At 37.7% G+C, this 19071-nt stretch overlaps 2 protein-coding genes across 2 annotated transcripts; both read right to left on the bottom strand.

Moving 5' to 3' along the window:
• Positions 1-463: 463 nt before the first annotated feature.
• On the bottom strand, positions 464-10833 carry LOC108236695 (serine hydroxymethyltransferase, mitochondrial-like). The gene is made up of 12 exons (XM_017417551.3): positions 10708-10833; positions 8063-8260; positions 5456-5535; positions 4483-4683; positions 3003-3084; positions 2752-2874; positions 2493-2632; positions 2171-2333; positions 1896-1995; positions 1428-1583; positions 1188-1295; positions 464-1091 (listed from the first exon to the last, which is right to left on the bottom strand). Exons 1-12 carry the CDS (start codon positions 10738-10740, stop codon positions 964-966), a joined length of 1512 nt encoding a protein of 503 aa, XP_017273040.1. The 5' UTR covers positions 10741-10833; the 3' UTR covers positions 464-963.
• A 473-nt stretch (positions 10834-11306) lies between these two features.
• LOC108236696 (neurexophilin-2-like) lies at positions 11307-17150 on the bottom strand. Its single transcript, XM_017417553.2, has 2 exons — positions 16755-17150; positions 11307-12178 (listed from the first exon to the last, which is right to left on the bottom strand). The coding sequence occupies exons 1-2, from the start codon at positions 16830-16832 to the stop codon at positions 11336-11338; spliced, it is 921 nt and encodes a 306-aa protein (XP_017273042.1). The 5' UTR covers positions 16833-17150; the 3' UTR covers positions 11307-11335.
• Positions 17151-19071: the final 1921 nt, after the last annotated feature.

Here is a 19071-nt window from a genome sequence, read left to right as displayed (position 1 = left end):
AATCCCTGTTTTAGAAAATACTCCATAAAACAGAGTCGAAACACGTTGAAACTTTTCATCTTTTGGTGTTTCTTGTGCAAGTACTCTGATTCTTTAAAGCCACACAAAGATGATGTTAATTTCTCCAAGTGTGGAAAAAAACCCTCCTGGATATAAAACAGATTTGTTGACAAAATGCCAAACAAACAAATAAATAATTGGTCTTTTCTACAAATTGAAAACATATTAGACAAAGTGTCTGCTGTGAAAGTATTACTACTACTAAGATTTCACTGTTAGATCTTTTGTTTCATTTTATTGTTTTTTAAGATATATTTCTAGAAGAGATGTGTTATAAGCCTTATAGTTTCAATCATATATTTGCAAATCACTAAAACCTGCTGACACATAAAAAATCTTTATTTTCTGTTATTTCCAAAGAATAAATTATTGTTAACATGCAATAAAATGACTTACACTGTTGTTCAAAGATCAATTTAATTGTTTATTAATATGACATTTAACAATAATTGCCTCTTTTCCTATGAAGATGTTAAATTTGTTACTGTACATTAACATTCAGTACCTGTTTATACACCAGCCACCATTTATGCCTTTAAACATCCATATAATTAAAAAAATTCACAACTATGATTTGGATTTTTAATACATTATTTAATAAAATTTACATACACCAATTATGAATTCTCAAGAAACTACAACATTTCAGATGTGTGGGATTATATTACCGTATTCCTTTGAATAATCATCTAGAAATTTATGTCAACTTAAAATGGTTTTATCACGTTTACATCATACTACATTTTTAAATTGGCTGATATGTTTTAATTAGTTCACATGAATATGTTGCAGAGTGCAAAAAGAACTGGTGATGCATGCAAAACATAAAAAATGGTTTTACGTCACAGTTCTACAGGATACTGATGGGACGGGAGAGGGAAACAGCCTGATATCTGTGGCGTTTTAGTGATCAGTGAATCCTGGCATGGGGAAGGGTCTGGCAAATCGCTCCACCTGCTGGCGAAGCTCTGCAATGTGCGCCACGGTGTCTGGGTCCTTCAGCAAGAAGGTCTTGAAGGTGGCCAAGTTTCCTGATGAGAGCAAAGATTTAAAAAACAGACAAACAAGCATCACGTCACAATGATTTGCCTTTAAACTCGATGGGTTTAACCATTACAAAGACTCACCTGTCTTTCTCTTCACATCCAGCGCAATCTTAATGCCTTCATCAATGAAGTCCACAACCTTTTCAAAATCTGCCTCCTTAAACTGCCGAGAAGTCAGCGCTGGAGTTCCTGCAGGGAAGAGACAACAGATAAACCAGTCAGAACAAACAGTTACAAAAACAAAAACAGTGGTGGTTCAGTATCACACAGATAAATATAAAAAGAGTGAGCAAATGGTCCCATGTTAAGCATTGTTTTTACCGAGTCGGAGTCCTCCCGGTGTGAGTGCGCTCTTGTCTCCGGGACAAGTGTTCTTATTGGCTGTGATGGACACCAACTCCAGGACCCTCTCAGCTCGAGCCCCATCTATCCCACGAGGTCGAAGGTCAACCAAAACCAGGTGGTTGTCTGTTCCACCTAAAAGGAGATAAACTATTTGGTTCACAACGAACTTAAAATGCCAGTTTGATTCACTCTTCTCTCAAACCTTCGTGCTGACTCCAACAGAAAGGTGCTTCTTTAAAATGTCTTTAAATTTAGACTTTTTCCATTCATCTGTGGAGTAAGGGTTAAGTGAACTCATCGAAATTCATAAAAACAGAATGCAAAGCAGGCTGAAGTGTCTAAAACAAAACATTGCATCAGATATTTGAGAGGTTTGTGCAGTAATAGAAGAGGTACTGAATCTAATTTAATATTTTTACATCCTAATTGATATTAAAAACTCACCTGACACCAGGGTGAAGCCTTTCTTCAGCAGAGCGTTAGCCATGGCTTTGGCATTCAGCATCACTTGAGCAATGTACTGTTTGAACATGGGTGTGGAGGCCTGCAGAGACAGAAATGATCCTGCATGAAGGAGGAATTGATTATCACGATAGGACCAAATTGTTTTATACATGAGGTGCACAAATTTAACTGGATCAGGGGCTTTTCTCTCTGTTTGTAGATTTTGCTGGGTATTATTGAACATTGGTAAACAAAAAGGAAATAATGATGTGGACCTGCTTGAGAGCAACAGCCACCCCAGCGATGGCGTGGTTGTGTGGTCCTCCTTGAAGTGACGGAAACACAGCAAAGTTCACCCTGTCCTGGAGGTCGTAGAGCACCTCCCGACCTTTTGTGTCCACGGATCGCACACCTTTCCGGTAGAAAATGAGGCCAGCTCTGCAGAGTGAAAAAAATTCAGCCAAGATCAGACCACATGTTGCATCAAATCCATTTCTTGCACAGCAGAAGTCAATTAAAATGGTAATTTTCATAATAAGTGTGGATTTTATAAACACTTAACAGCCATATATTTTATTTTGTGTTTAGTACATGTACCTTGCTCCTCGAAGGGACTTATGGGTAGTGGAGGTGACCAGGTCAGCGTATTTAAATGGGGAGGGAACGGCTCCAGCTGCCACCAAGCCACTGATATGAGCCATATCTGCCAGCAGGTAGGCATTCAGCTCCTCACACAGCTGAAACACACACAGCCATGCTCACTAAAATACTGTCTATCCTTTTCTTTTACTGTGTATTTTGTTGTGACTGCTTTAGGAACAGCTTCCGTGTGCTAGTCTGCAATGTGACCGTGAACCTTTTTCATGCGTGCGTAGTCAAGGAGGCGAGCATAGGCGCTGGTTCCTGCAATGATCAGTTTGGGTCTAAAGAGGCGAGCCGTCTTCTCCAGCTGATCATAGTCAATTAGACCCGTTTGAGGCTGAGAAAATACAGACAGCCAGAGAAAGACAATAGAATTTGCCTTAATTGTGTCAAACATTCCTTAAAAAATTACGTAGTTCTGGCAAGTTTGGTTTGGACCTTCATTTCACTTCTCAAACTACTCACGTTCAGCTTGTAAGGCATGGATTCAAAATAAATGGAGGTGGCTGAGATTCTCTTGGTGTCTGTCATGTAGCCGTGGGTCAAGCTGAAGCAAGGCAGAAAACAAACTGTTAATTTTTAACTGAGAACATGGAAAGATCTTAAGCTGAGCAGGTGCATTCTTAACCCTCCTGTGTCATTCAGATCAAATGAACCTCTACTTCTCTTTGTCTCTTTCTGTTTTGAGGTCTTCAGGAGGGTTAAATAAGCTCTTCAGCAACTTATACCCACTGATAAAAATCTTTATGTAACCTCAATATGACCTGTGTTATTTTATGACCTTCCTGTCCACTTCACTGGGATATTTTTCTTCAAGTCTGTGGCCTCTTTCAGCAGAATAATGCTCCCTGTTACACCACAAAGTGTCAAAATGGCTTTCACGTTTTGAAGATCTCAAAACAATCTAGTACTTCTTTGGGAGTGATGGTAGGATGGAGCAGGAAATGGATTGATGGATCAGGACCTTAATGAGGGCTTTGATCTGGTTTGTTGTGGTGAAGGAGAAAAGTCAAAAGAGGGAGTTTCCCTCCTTAACCTGTTACCTCAGATGACTTGACCATGAATAAGTGGCAGAAAATGTATAGATGAATGGATGCAGATTTACTCTACAAACAACGCCATACATTACTGAAAGGATCTGCTACAGTCAGCTTGTTAAACACATCTTCAAAGGTTTGAGGAAGTCCATTCATCACAGATTATGGCTGTTTAAGCAGCAAAAGAAAGACCTACTAAGTGTTAGACATGTGGTCATAATGTTATGGATGATTATTTTATCCATGCATCTTTGAGTGGGTCATCATGAGATGTGTAGGCATAATGAACAGTTAATTCTTGAAAAATCTAAAATTAAAATATGTGTGTACATTAGCAATGCACCAAGTGTTGAGTTGTAAAATATCAACAAACTGAAACGTAGCTAAACCTACAAATATTCACCTCTCACAAACATATAAAATATATTACATAAGGTAGATAATCTCTCACTGTACCCCTACCAACACCCGGCCAGCCATCATATTAACTTTATAGAGTGTCTGGCTGTGAAGCCTAAGCTACTCATTTCTTTCTGTTCTCTGACTGTCAAATAAAAATATGCTCATTTCAAAGAGGTTTTCATCCAATGACAGGTTCACTCCGAGTCCAAAATTTATCACATTAATCCCACTTGATGTTAGGTCTTATAAAATGACATTCATTTTCATGTGGAAAAGGTTCAAACAACAAAAATAAAACAAAAATATTTATTTCTTGTGATACATTGAAAGTGTTGCTGCAGGATGATATTTATGATATAATACAGTGATAAATAGAAATGATAAAACTCTATCTATGAAATTTCCTGCACAGGATTTCAAAGCCAAATTCTTTTATTGATCAAGATATTTCTTACATTTTGAACAATCAGTGGTTGGTTGGTAGAAGACACGCTTTATTTACTCACTGTCCGCCGTCAGGCAGATCCAGGCCCATGATTCGGTCATGAGGCTGCAGCACAGACGAGTAGGCTGCAAAGTTGGCTGGAGATCCAGAGTACGGCTGCACGTTGACGCCCCACAGGTTCGGATCCAGACCGAAGGCGGTGAGCGCTCGCCTCTGACAGAGCAGCTCAATCTGGTCAACGATCTCAGCACCACCGTAGTACCTGAGAGAGTTCACCAACGCTGAGCAAAACCTGACTGTTTCATTGGGACTGTAACAGTTTGAACTGCATCAGATCATACTGAACTATTGCACTTATTGTCAGCATCAGATGTGACCATTATGTGATATACGGCACTAGGCTGTTGTAGTCCATACTGTGGCACGTCTGAATTTTAATATTGTGTAAAATCCTGTTGTGTTGTACCTAAAACATACCTACTATAATGTGTCTAAATAGAGTATTGCTATAAACTGTGAAATGTTGGACTTTATAATACTGTACCACCACATTTATTGTGCTGGACAGTATGGTTTTGTACTGAAATATAATATATTAAGCTGTATTGATTTGCACTGTATGATTCTGTGTTGCATCATACTACACAGACCTGTGCAAAAGTCTTGAGTCATCCTTCATTTCTTTGCATTTGTCTTTCAAGGAGCCAGACAGATAGAAAAACCTAACTTTCAATTAAAACCTTTGTACCATAGAATTCTTGTATTGTATTAAACTATATTATATAGTTTTATGGTGTCATTATCATTTTATGGCATCATTTTGCACCATTTCTTGTGCAGCTGTGTTGCATTGTATTGCGTAATGGTGTGTCAAGTTTACTGAAATTTATTTTACTGAATGGCATCATCCACAACCTTCAGGTCCGCACCAAGGGTTCAAATGTGGAAATCAATTAAATTTGACAGAACCTAATAAAAATACTTCCAGTGAGGATGATTAGTTTCTTCTGATTGAGCTCCGTCCTTGTGTTTACCTTTGTCCGGGGTATCCCTCAGAGTATTTGTTGTTCAGACAGGAGCCCTGTGCCTCCAGAGCTGCACGGCTGCAGAAGTTCTGACAAGATAAACAAGCACGCTGTCACGAGCTGCACAAATAAATCAAAATCAGAACATTGTCACTTTCTAAAAATAGTCTTTGTTTAACCAGAAAAGGTTGAACAAAGAGAATGGAACAATACTATCAATATTAACCATCTGTTATGAATTTAGGTTCGCTTCTGCTGCAAAACCCAGTTGAAACAATAAAAACCCAGTGAGTTGCTGTGATAGAGAAGATCATGAAAAAGGATTATATATTTTGTATAAATGTAATAATAGGCTGACTAAAGCTTTTGTATAACTGCAGAGAGAGCTGCAAAAAAGAACTGAATGCAAATGAATTTTTTCTCTTGTGTCAGTTTATTTTTTTTCTCCCACTCTCGCTTCAGCTCATATTTCCTCTGACTCTTCCTCCGTGTCTTCGTGTCTTCAACCCCCCCCCCCCCAAGTCTCGTTATTATACTCAACCTGTCACTGCTCGGGGATAGCTCAATCATCCTAGTGAGGTTTAAATCCAGTCCCCTGTCTCTGACAGAAAACTCCATCCTGACATACAAACACACACACACACACACACACACGACTGCCCCTCCTCCCCCGTCTCAACTCAGAATGTGGAGATCAATGAAAAACATCACTGAGGAAAGTAATAGGATAATTTGACAGCGTTCTTGTCGAAAAAAACCTGACTCCTCTGGGAGTCGAACTGCAGTGGAGAATGACTGACAGCACTTGAAGATAAAAATCTTTCAGAACATCGTTGTGACTGATAGAGCTGTAGATTTATAATTGTGGAAGAATAAAAAAGTGATCTCACTTTTCCCCAAAGCTTAGATGAAATCAGTGATTTGCAAAGTCTAGAAGCCACAGAAACCTCAGAAAACAGTTCAGTTCTAGAGACACTAACTCTGTTGAATTGTGCTCTCAGTGCTGATGAAGGACCCTCTGCAGAAAAAAACCTGTTTTTCTTGCTTTATACCTTCCAGTCCACAATACATTTCCTTTCTCAGCACAAGTTTTTCTTTATTCACAGACTGAAAACTTGGAGCAAAATCTTTTTTGAGTACTGAACCAAATTGTGCCCACACTGACAATCAAATTAAGTATTTATTCTATTGCACAGGTTGTTTACAGAATGATGAGGCTGCTGCTTGTTGTTTGAAGTCACATTACCTGTGTGGAATATGGAACAAATGATCAGAAAGCAAAGAAAAATCTGCCAGTTAAGTTAATATTTGTATTTGGATCCAAAGGCTGGTTGATTGGCGAAGGGGAAAAATAAAGTATTGAATAAATCAAATCAAAGGACTCTTTGTGTGACAACACTGGAATTAATCAACTGCCTGTAACAACGATCAGACAAGGAGGCAGAGCAAACGTGGACCTTTGACCAACAGGTTAATAAAGATGGAGCGAAACAGAAAAAGGAAGAAAAACTCAACACAATAAACAAAATAAAACAGAGAGAAACCAGGACTTTACTTAAATTAAGGCTTCAGAGAATCAAACTGATGTTCTTAACAAAATCCAGAACATATGAAATATGAAATCATCATTAAAACAAAGAGAAAATATAGCCCCCCAAAAAAGAAGCTAAACCTGGAAAAACAAAATGTTCAGACAAAGCTGAACTCCCTAAACCCAAACTCAGAAAGCACAACAGCTTAATGATTCTCTAAATGCGGTTTTGAATGGAGTTCACCTGTCAGAACCAGCTGTTTCTCCAGCACTGCTGTCACACACAGAGTCAAAGTACAGAGCAAATATTTAAACAATCATCTTTGAATTTTTAACAACAAGCTGCTGCTCATTACAATTTACATAAAAGCTGAGAACTACAGGAAGCTGCAAATTGGATAAAATAGATTTTTCATGATCACATTGTGATGCTTTAATCATGTTATAGTCTTGTGTTTCATATTTATCATGGTTTTGGATTTTGTGTGTTGGTTTTGATTGAATCAACTTAACTGCTTTTGTTTCATTTCACTGATTTGTTTGTGAAAGTTTGCTTCTTGCTTTTCCCTCACGTTTCTTTTCAATAACCACAACACTTTTATGTACCTGTCGTTTCCTCACTTAATGAGTACTTAGCTCTCGTTCCTCACCAGCTCGTTGTTTTCTTCATCCATACAGTGTGAATGCTGAGTCAGTGTTGTTATCCTATTTATAGTTTTTTACTTTCAAACTTTGCCATACATTGTGTTATTTTAACCATTTAAATATCAAAACATACAGCTTGATTGGGAATAGTGTGCTATGACTTCAGGTTTGTGTAACTTCTATACTTTTCCAAATGTTTAACTTTATTAAAAATAACATCCCCCATAGAAATACACTGAGTTCTCTTCAATTCCTTCTTTTGGCCACACTTTGTTTGTGCTTTTGGACATCCTGCCTTTGCAGCACTTTTCATTTTTATCAGAATAAACTTTATTTTTACCCTCACCTGCTGATCCCAGCTTGTATTTAAGTCCTTCATTCTTCACCACACATGACAGTTCTTGCTCCTGTCAGTTTTTTTATTAAATTGTCAGTCTCACCTCTGATGCGATGAGCTCCAGTCCTCGACACTGCCTGTCTTTCTCCTGCTGCAGGAGATTCCACATTTCTGGGTCGTCCTGGGCGAGGTTCTCCTGTCCGGTCCATCCGCTGCCTCCCCTGCTGAGGCTTCGTCTGGAGAACTCAGAGGTGACCTGACCTTCTCTCCCTAAACATCCTGAACCTCTGAGAAAGAGGGGCTGCATCATGGGGGGAAGATAAACAAGGAAGGGTCATAAAAAAAACAAAAACAAATAGACTGGTCAATAATCAGCTTTAAACATGTTACCACAACAAGGACTTTGTAGGAAAAACCCTGGAGAATATAGATTACATATAATATAGATACACATTCTGCAACGTTCTTTGTACGGTCTAAAGTGGGTGAAAGTTTCTTGAGTTTTTCATCTTTGTTGTTGTTGTCTGAGATTGCTCTTTTGGTGTCTTTTGAAGCTGTCATGAAAATAAAAAAACTGAGCTTGAGTGAAAAAAGAAAAACATCACCCAACCACATCCTATCACCCAAAATTACTGTAACACTTTTCAGCAGAGCTTTAGAAAGAAGGAGATAGAATAATGCGTCCTTTGATGTTCTAAACAAGCCATCAAATAAAAAGCAGTGAAACAAACAAACATGAGATTCAATGAAGCAGTTATAGAAAACCTTGAACTGGAAAACTGCAGGAAGGCTGGCCAGGGTTCTGTTTGTCGAAACCAGCTTGTAGCTGCACAGCTGTTGTGTAACTACATGCTACTTTGGCCCAAGAGACAGATTAAAGTAGAAATATACATTAATGGAAGCCTTCTTTCATCTTTTTTTTATTCATGGCAGCTACCAGAGAAAGAGCAAGTATCACGCCTGTCTTTGCAGCTCTTCACTGGCTTCCTGTTAAAAATAGAGTTGATTTTAAAATTCTCCTATTTGTTTATAAATTTATGCCTGTCACCAAAATACATATTTGAACTTATCTAGATCTTTTAGATGATCTGAGCAGCTCCTTATGGAAGTTCGGTTTATCAAAGTTGGGACAGTGTATAAAATGCAAAATAAAAACAAAATGCTATAATTTACACAGTGGACCATAGTAAACATATCAAATGCTGAAACTAAGAAATTGCACCATTTTTTAAAAAATAGGGTAATTTTGAATTTGATGGCAGCAACAAAAAAGTTGGGACGAGGTCAAGTTTCCCTCTGTGAAGCATTCCCTTTTATTTTAACAACAGTCTGTAAACATCTAGATTACCATATGTTATAGACACTAATGCACCCCCATACCATCAGAGAGGCAGGGTTTTGAACTGTTAGCTGATAACAGGCTGGATGGTCCCTCCTGTTTTTAGTTTGAAGGACATAGTGTTTGTGGCTTCCAAAAATAATTTTAATTTCAATTTGTCTGACATTTTTCCACTTTTCCTCAGATTTAAATGAGCTTTGGTTCAGATGAGACAGAGGCTTTTCTGGATGGTGTTCACATATCGCTTCTTCTTTGCATGATAGAGCTTTAAGCAGCATTTGTGGATGGCTATGTAAACTGTGTTTGCAGACAATGATTTGTGGAAGTGTTCCTGAGTCCATGCAGTGATGTCCAGAACAGAATCAGAGCTGTTTTTAATGCAGTGCTGTCTGAAGACCTGAAGATCAAAAACATTTAATAATACCTTTCAGCCTTTTGTTCTTTAAGCTCAGAAATTTCTCAAAATTCTTGAAATCTTTTTATGATATCATGAACTGTAGATGATAGGATACTCAAAGTCTTCCTAATGTTTTTAATGAGGAGCATTATCTTGACATTGTTCCACTATTTTTAAATGCAGCTTTTTACAAACTGGTGAACCTCTGCTCATCTCTGCTGAGAGATTCAGCCCATTTAAGTCTCTTTAATATCCAGTTCTCTTAGTGACCTGTTGCCAGTTAACCTAAACTACTGCAAAATTATGTTTTTTTTTTATTAGTATCACTTTCTTTTGCAGCCTTTTGTTGCCTGTTTTAACTGTTTTGAGAAATAGTAAATGGTAAAAAAAGGTACAATTTCTTAGTTTGAACAGTTGACATATTTATGGTGTTCCATTTTTAATAAAATGTGGGTTTATGAGATTTGCAGATCATTACGCTCTGTTTTTATTTATATTTTCCACAATGCTCCAACTTTGTTTGAATTGAGGTTGTAGATTAGTTATTAATGGAGATTGTGTCGATGTTGTAGGAACAGCTTTCCATTGTCAACCATGTGTGTCTTCTCTGCTGAGGTTTTAAAAAGCAGCTTAAAACACAATTATTTTCTCTGTCTTTTAATTGCAAGTAATGTTTTTGGGATTTAAAGTAACCTATTATTTATTTTATTTTGTTTTTTTTTACTTGTCTTGCATGATGCATGAATTTTGCAGTTAAATTTTCTTCATACATTTGAAATTCTTGGACAAAAGAATGTTTGTTTTGTTTTGCACAGACAATTTAAAAATAGATCAAACACACCCACATTTTCAAAGCAGACAGTTCTGCAGCCAAGCTGAGCTGACAAGCAGACCAGAGTTTGTACCATTAAGTGACTTATTAACGACTGCTCAGACATGCCAAAGAAAAGAAATAAAAACAAAGCCACACATTACATCTGTATTTTATGAATTATTAGACAAATGTACTTACCCATAATGCCTGCCGTAACGACAGAGACAGCATGTTTGTGACAGCTTGAGCTCTGAAATGAAAACCTCCAAGGGTCAAAGGGTGAATGTGAGATCCTGCTGGAAGGGAGCCACGGACATGCGTACTTTGTGTCACTGATAAAATGTCTGTTTTATCTCAGTCTGAATGAGTTCCTTAAAAAGAAAACATCTAAAAAGTAACTACTTTACTTCAAACTGCTAAAAAAAAATCATTTTTTTAGTTCAAACACTTGTAGTAAATGTGTTGTCAGTAAAAAAAACAACATTTTTAAATATGTACAGGATTTTCTCTTAGTGCAAGCTAAGAAATTATCATTGAGTAAAGAAATCAATGATATATATTGTTACATTTTGAGTGGAATAGCTTCAGCAAAGCAAAATCATTGGGAACAGGCTAAAGGTTATTAATAATTGGGCTGATGAGAGCAGTTTAAGATACAAATGCTTCAAAACTGTTAGGAAGGTTTGGGCTCAGACTGCACTCATTATGTGTGTTTCTAAGTTTGAAAATGAGTTTTAAGCTTTCAGTCTTGTTGTTTTTTAAGATAGGATTTTGATGGATGCATGAAGAATGTACAGTATAAACAGTTTCAGAAACCCTGAGCTCCTCATCCCAGGTGCTGCTGGTTTGGATCTGCCTGAAAGTTGTGATCCGGACAGACTTTCTGCACCAGCCTGTAGTCCGTGCCCGTGAAGGCGATGAAGATGCATATAACCTTAAAGGGCTTGGCACAGATCCAGGCTGCCTGGGACTGTGTGTTTTCAGAATAGCAGGTCTGTCCCGGGTCATACATGCAGGGCTTGGTCTTCTTGGACCGGTTGGTTCTCTGGTACTCGATGCGGCAGTTGAGTTCGGTCACCATCATCACGTCCCGCTGGGGTTTCTGATGTTCGGGGGGAGCCGAGCTGGTGGACTGAGGCGGGCTGGAGAGCTGGGATGTCAGATCTTGGAACAGGACTGAGTTTTTGATGTGGCTGCTCTGAGCTGTGCGGTCCAGAACCTCCCACCCCACAGCTTTGGACGGCGGGACGATGCTGACGGAGATGTTTCCCAGACGGGATGAGTTGTGGCGGAAGTAGACACTGAAGGTACCGTTGATGTGGTCTACGATTTTCCCCGTCACCAGGAGGCTGAACTTCATGGTTTTCACGTTGAAGTAGAAGTCCCCCCAGCCCAAGATCTTCTTGGCCTTTGTGGAGGTTTTAGCAGGAACCTTGGATTTGGGAGGAGGTCGGTACAGGAACTGGTCAGGGGCTTGTGAGAAGTTCTGAGGCCAGCCGTAGGGACCGAGTGAGCCGTAGGAGGGAGATTTGTGTTTGGTGGAAATGATCTGTAGGTCTTTGGAGACATGTTTAACCTTCAAAGCTGCTCCGTCAGCATCTTCTCCTCCTGCTTCACCCTCCCTCCACTGTTCGCTCTTTAGGTCTAGAGGCTTGGATGACTCTTGTGCCTGCACAGCAAAAAAGTGACAGATTATAAAACATATGAACCTCTCTTTTTAAAAGTAAGACTTCCTTAAGTAAAGTGGTCACCATGGTGATATCCTGACACTGAAAATGAGTAAAGTCCAAAGAAAAACTTTAATCTGAAGACATTTTTGCAAAGAGTTAGCTCCTCGGAAGAGAATTTTAATGAACTTAAGGAAGTCTGAAGACTAGTGCACATTATTGTCTTAACTTTAGTGTTTGATTTTCAATCATTAACTTTATCTGAAGGCAAAAGGGTCTGTCTTTGTTTGTGTGCGTGAGTGTTGGCGTTTGCTTATCTGTCTGTTAGCAAATAATCTCAAATTGTAATTAAAGCTCTCAGGAAGTCATCATAGAGAGAGTTTAGTTCCTGTAGAATTCTGTTTTATGGTGTGTTTTAGTGCAGGTTTAAGAAACAAAGCATCATGCTGAATATTTAATGCAAGCTGATCCTGTAAAAGATGCAAAAACACAAAGAGCTGAATTAAAAAAAAAAAGCAGAAGTATTAGCATATCTTTAACAATTAAAAAATGCTGATAAAGAGCAATATGGAGTTCAGGCTGATGCTGAAGCTGCAGGTTTGTTTTTGACAGGTTTTTTACTTTACCAGTATCAATGGATAGATAGTTGGTGAAAAGTGTTTGAATACTTGAATCCTCCAAAAAAATGACTAGATTTCAATAACTGTTACACACTCTTCCTTTAAGAACGAGTCTCTTTTTGTCGCAGCAAACACTGACTTTGCATAATAAACCAAGTGAAAGTGACGGCAAGGATGAGGCAGAACAGTCCTGACTATCAGCGTGACTACAAATGAAGGACACTTTCACTGTAGCTACTTTATAAAGCAGCAAATAATCGATTCAGATAATTATTATTCAGTGTTTTGTTTCTAACAATGATGAGGAATTGATATTGGCTGGGATCGATAGGTTATACCCTTCAGGCAAGGAGGCGCCGTTAGATTAAAACTTCCAATAACATTTTTTTATTTGCCTCTTCGTCCTCAAACAGTCTCCCAGTCCCCCGTTAAAACTGTCAATCATCCTTTCATGCAACCTTGATGACGGGCTGAATTTACTGGATTATTGATCGATGTGCTGGGACGTTTCAGAATCAATTAGAAAACCTGAAGCTTAAAATCCGTTATGTATGAAAGGAGTACTGAAACTTTTTGAGTATATTTTCAACATTGAGCTGCTGCCCTCAGCTTTCTCAAGAAGACTCTTCTTCATTCCCTCTTCTCTTCATCCTTTGCTAGATAACGCAGTTTCCATTCTTATAATACTTGATGATTAAGCACGGTATTGTTGTTACATTGCATCTCCATCCATATTCTTTTTCTTCTTGGAATCATTTTGAGTCTTTACGGATAAATACCATATTTAGAGCCATTTACAAGCATCTTCTTCATCATCTCTTGTCTCAAGTTCTCGGAATCAGTCTCCTTATCTTTTTCCACACACATTCATGCACAAGCACACAGTAACTGTGCGCTTTCTTAAAGATTAAACAAGATCACACAGTATTATTATTGAACGTCTTTCAGAGCACGTCTGCTGTTTAATTTTATTATAATGATAAATGTTTTGTAATTTTGAAGATATTAGTGCTGTTTTATTTTATTAACCACCGCAGAGAAGAAAACAATCCCAGAGAGGGACATGAGTGCCTCCTCCATCATGCTGCTCTCTTATATAATAAAATAACATTTTATATCAGGCAATTTCCCGCTGATATGTCCAATGAAACACACAGAGTTAGATGAATTAAATCATTAGTGAGGATGTTAATGTGACAAATACAAATTTGATATGATTAAACAACATTATTGTACAGTATGTTTGGTAAAAAAATTGATTGAACAGGTGGAGCTGTCACATCTCCTGTCATCAAAAATACATTTTAATTAAACACCTAGAATTTCTTAATGCATATCGTTCTTCACATAGTTTAGTTTTTGACTAAACCTATGCAGATAAGGGACAAAGTTAAAGCCATTTTGGTCGAACCTTGTATATGACATCATGTTCCAAGATTTTACGTGATTTGTTAGTACTTGAAGTCTGCGTGGAGGATGACTCTCAGCTACTACCACATCAAAATTTAGTTCAGTTTCTGTACATTTGATTAGCTGTGGTGGCCATCTTGAACTGAGTTCACTCCAAAAATGAATCAGCTGTGGATGGACCTCCAATGATTACTTTCTGGAAGTTTCATTAAATTTAATTTGGTGGTTCATGAGATATTTTGCTAACAGTTAATGGTAAAATTTAAAACTAATATTTTGTACAACCTGTAGTCCTCAAAGTATATGTTGGGGGTAATGCTCAGCTACTACCACATCAAACTCTAGCTCAATATCTGTAAACTTGTTTTTTGTTTCTCAAGGTCAGTTTTCTGTGGCGGCCATCTTTACTCCAAAAGGTAATTAGTTGTAGATGTATGTCCAATGATTACTTTCTGAGAGTTTCATTTAAATCCATCCTCTGCTTTGTGAAATATTTTGTTTCATTTTACCAGTCAGGCACCTGAACACACAGCAGCAGGAGATAATTATGCCGTGTGACGGACTCTTCGGGTCTGTGCTGACATTAAGAAGTGTTGCACACTTGTTGTGACTGCTCATCATTATGGGGCCAGAGCAGACAAAAGTTTAGGGATATTCTCGCCTGTATTTCAGGATAAACAGGTCCGAGGGTATCATTATTTCTCACAGACAAGTATGATCCTCAGCTCTATCTCTCCCCCATCCCTAAAGCAGCCTGTGTCAATCTTGGCCTGCGCCTGTACCCAGGTGAGCTCCAGCTGTGCCTATTGTTCCAGGCCTAAAAGCTGCAGCTCCGTGCTGTTCTCACCTGCTCTAATTGGAGCTCACGATGTGACAGCCATGTCACCGGCTCAGTGTCAAGATGCCAGCACAATGACTGCAGCTGAGCTACAGCGGAGGAGTGGATGCAAGAGCAACACATGTGAGAGAGCACCTGCACGGGCAAAAAAAATACTATTAATAATAAAACCTGAGAGGAGTATTTGTTTTGTTTAAAGACAGGGAGAATATTCTTGCCCCAAGCTTAATGTGTCAGGGTTATTTTTTTTAAAGACTTAAAAAATATGAAACAATCATCAGTCTGAAATCCTGAGGAGATGAAACAGTTTTTGATCTGACAAAGTCTGTGAAGTTCATGTGACAAAAAGCACAAAATTAGGTTGTTTTGAGGTTTTCACATGACAACGTCAGACGCTTGTGCACTGATAGAGAATATTAAATTATATTATATATATATATTATATTATATAATTATATATATAAATTATATTAATTATATTAATTGCATCTTGAACATTAAACACTTAGGATTGCTTGAAAGGATTGCATGTCGCCCACCACCTTTCTAGTGTTAAAATTAAATCATCACCAAATTTTAGTTCAGTATTTATAAAACTGGCTGAGGTAAAGTTGTTTTTGTTTTTGCTGTGGTCCGTTGGCTGTGGCGGCCATCTTCAGTGGGTTTGATTCCAAAAGTTTTTCAGTCGTAGATGCATTTTCAGTTATTCGGTTCTGAAAGTTTCATTAAAATCTGTTCAGTAGTTTGAGATATTTTGCTAACAGTCAAAAGAACACACATTATGGCTTTTCGTCCTCGACAGTAGACAATAAAAACTGCAGGATTTGAACAACTCAGAACTGGTAGGACACAGATTCTGATTCTGAAGTTTGTGCCATTTTTTTCAAACCTCTCATACTAAAAAAAACTAAAGATACTCCAGAAATACCCCAAAAATCATAAAGTAAGAAACAAAATCTGCTCAGTTTTTTTATTCACATTGATGATTAATGTATCCTTAAATTAAATAATTGTAAATAAAATTTGTGAATGGCTGCTAACTAACTACCAGGTGTGTTTGTTTTACCTACAGATACAACCGAAGTGACAACGCTGACCCGTCTGGGATGGAGAAGTCGGACAGTTGTGATGTATTTGTACATAATGACACTCAGGTTTATTTAGTAAAAGACGCTGATAATTCTGCAAGTGTTTTGTTTATTCTGAGTGTAGACCCACATATGGAAAACTACTCTTTCAATCTGCACCATTTGATATAGATCAAGGTAACCTTTTTAATATTGGATTTCATAGTTGAGTATCTTTAACATGAAAATGATTTAAATTGAACTTCTTCAAAATATTACTCAAAATATTACAAATCAAATTTGCATTTTAAAACAACCAAATTAAGAAGTTAGTAATTCTTTAATGGAATCTAAGTTTTTCAATAATCTGTAAGATAATATCAAGTTATCTTTCAAAATCAGTGTGAAGCTGAGTATTATTTCAACTTTCCATGCAGATCCAACTCTGAGTCTTCGTCGTGCTACAGTGCAGCAGAATGATGAGACGAGCAGAGTAAAGTAAAAAAACTGACAACAATGAATTAATGTCATACCTGTGCCACTAATAAGAAACACATCTGAGGTGAGCAGCACTCCCCTGCAGTGTGAGAACATGAAGACTTTGTAAATAATGAGCACAACCTCGGCAGCAGAGCACACTCACCGTCCAGGGAAGGAGCCACAAACAGGTGATGGCAAAGTTCAAACACAGAGTCCTCATTCTGCAGCAGCGTCTCTCCATCCAGAGAGCAGATTTCTCTGTCCGAGTAATTTGCCGAATTAAAGCCTGAATCTCTCACTTCTCGGCTGGAAGAGACTCCAAAAAAAAAAAAAAAAACCCACCAAGATTTGGAGAGAATCAGCTCAGCTCTCCCCCCTCCTTATACTGCTGAGCTTCTTCTGCTTTTCTATTCTTTCTCTCTCTCTCCTCTTCTACACACACACACACACACACGACTCAACTTAATATGAGCAAAACACTTTTAAAAAGCATTACCTCAGCAACATTTTACTCAGAAAGTGAGAACCCAGAAAACGGCAATTCAAATTTGCTGAGGACTAATTGATGTCTGAAACTGTGGTGTGTTATATATTCACACACACACACACACACACACACACACACACACACACACACACCCTTTGCTTGCCTTCGTGCTCATTATAACCACCTGGCCAGCCCTCATTATGACTCATCAACCCAAGGAAAGGTGCTCTCAGGCAGGCAGAGTTTGACAGCCATCCCTGCTGTCCCCACATACTTTAGCCGCAGGGAGGCTGACAAAATGACAAGGACTCTCTGCAGGAAAAAAAAAGAAGATATATATATATATATATATATATATATATATATATATATATATATATATATATATATAAAATTTCATGCCAACTAATCCCCACAAGTACCCACCAAGGCAAGGAGTTATCTTAGGTACAGATTTCTAATGAAACTGTGTGATAATAAGGAGATTTTCAGCAGTCTGTTGCAACGCAGGCTTTATGTAAAGTCATGGAGGTGAAAAGCTTCAAGCATGCTCCAGTTAGAAACAGTAAAACTAAAGGAAGTCACATTTTCTGAAACTTACTTTGTTTTAGTAAAACTGTAAGTCTGCTTGTAATAACTGAGTAAGAGGGATAAGCAAATGCAGAAGTGGTAATGTGCATATTTAGCCACTAGAGGACGCAAAAATAAAAACAGTATTTGCAGACATTTCATTAGTTCTGATATTGTGATTCTCTCCTTTGATTTTAGTTTTCAAGACTAGTGTTAATAATATATGAATCACATATTTATAAGATAGCAATAACAAATACGTTTTGTTTTGTTTTATACATCTGTTTCACACCCCACTCGTGTTTACAGAGAGTGCACTGTATTTGTTTTGTACACATTTTAGGTTCTTAATTAGGTTTAAAATTCAAATAGACAAAAATAAATACAACATTGTCAGTGAAAGTAATGGATTATGTTCTGGCAAAATTTCATGACCATAAAACAGCTTTACCTGAACGATCTGCAAATAAATGTGTATGAAAATACAGCAGATATTGGATTAAAGTGCGCACATGACCACAAGAGGGCGCATAAAGTCAGCCGGTCAGTTCTCAGTGGTCACCCAGTAACTTAGGTGAAATACCTTTAAACTTGTTGTTATTGTGTCTCAAATACGACACTGTCTGTTTTGGAGCTTTGATAGTGAAGAGGATAAAGTTAAAGTTACGATAATTACAGTTTATTATTTTCCCCTCTCCTGTACGTTTACAGTCCGGTCCAGCAGGGGGCAGCAGTGCTTCGGTTAGCCGGTTGCTAAGTGACAGCAAAGCTCCGTGAAGAAGAATAAAGAAAACAAAATGTCCGCCTGCAACAACAGCTTGTTGTGTCCGCTTTTCGGCGATTTATCTTCGTTTTTTAGCGAGTTAATCTGTAAGTTTAGACCAATATGAACACCGATCATATAAAACAGAAAAATTTAGAAGCTATTGTATTGTTTGGGATCCGTCTATGCTCTGGGTTTAGCGCATAATCAGTTGTTTTAACTACGTCGGGAAATTATAGTTACAAAGTTTTTATCTATTATTATTTATAGGATTCAAAGAGTTTAAAATGTTATAGCGCAGACCGCACTAGCTGGAGTCTTGTAGCTTCTTAACACAATAGAGAACACTGACAATTTGGTGAAGTTCATTGCTTGTTTTCAAATGGTTTTTTTGTGTGTGTGTGTTTCTGATTATATAAAATAAATGACACTTTAACATAAATAACAATTAAAAGCGCCTGTGTTATATTGTAATGGTCATATTATTGACCTCTTCTTAACACATGATATAAAAAAATATTATATGTTGGTTTGAAAACTAAAAAAATAAATCTGGGTTTTAGAATGACAGTTTGAAAGTACACATATTTAACATACAATTGAGTCATATTACTGTTCTTATAGTGCCTTATTTTTCCTAAACTAGCTCCAAGTTGTCTT

The sequence above is a fragment of the Kryptolebias marmoratus genome, linkage group LG8 (genome assembly GCF_001649575.2).
Source record: "Kryptolebias marmoratus isolate JLee-2015 linkage group LG8, ASM164957v2, whole genome shotgun sequence".
Lineage (NCBI taxonomy): Eukaryota > Metazoa > Chordata > Actinopteri > Cyprinodontiformes > Rivulidae > Kryptolebias > Kryptolebias marmoratus.
The sequence above is the reverse complement of the archived record's forward strand: the minus strand, read 5'-3'. Positions and strand labels throughout refer to the sequence as shown.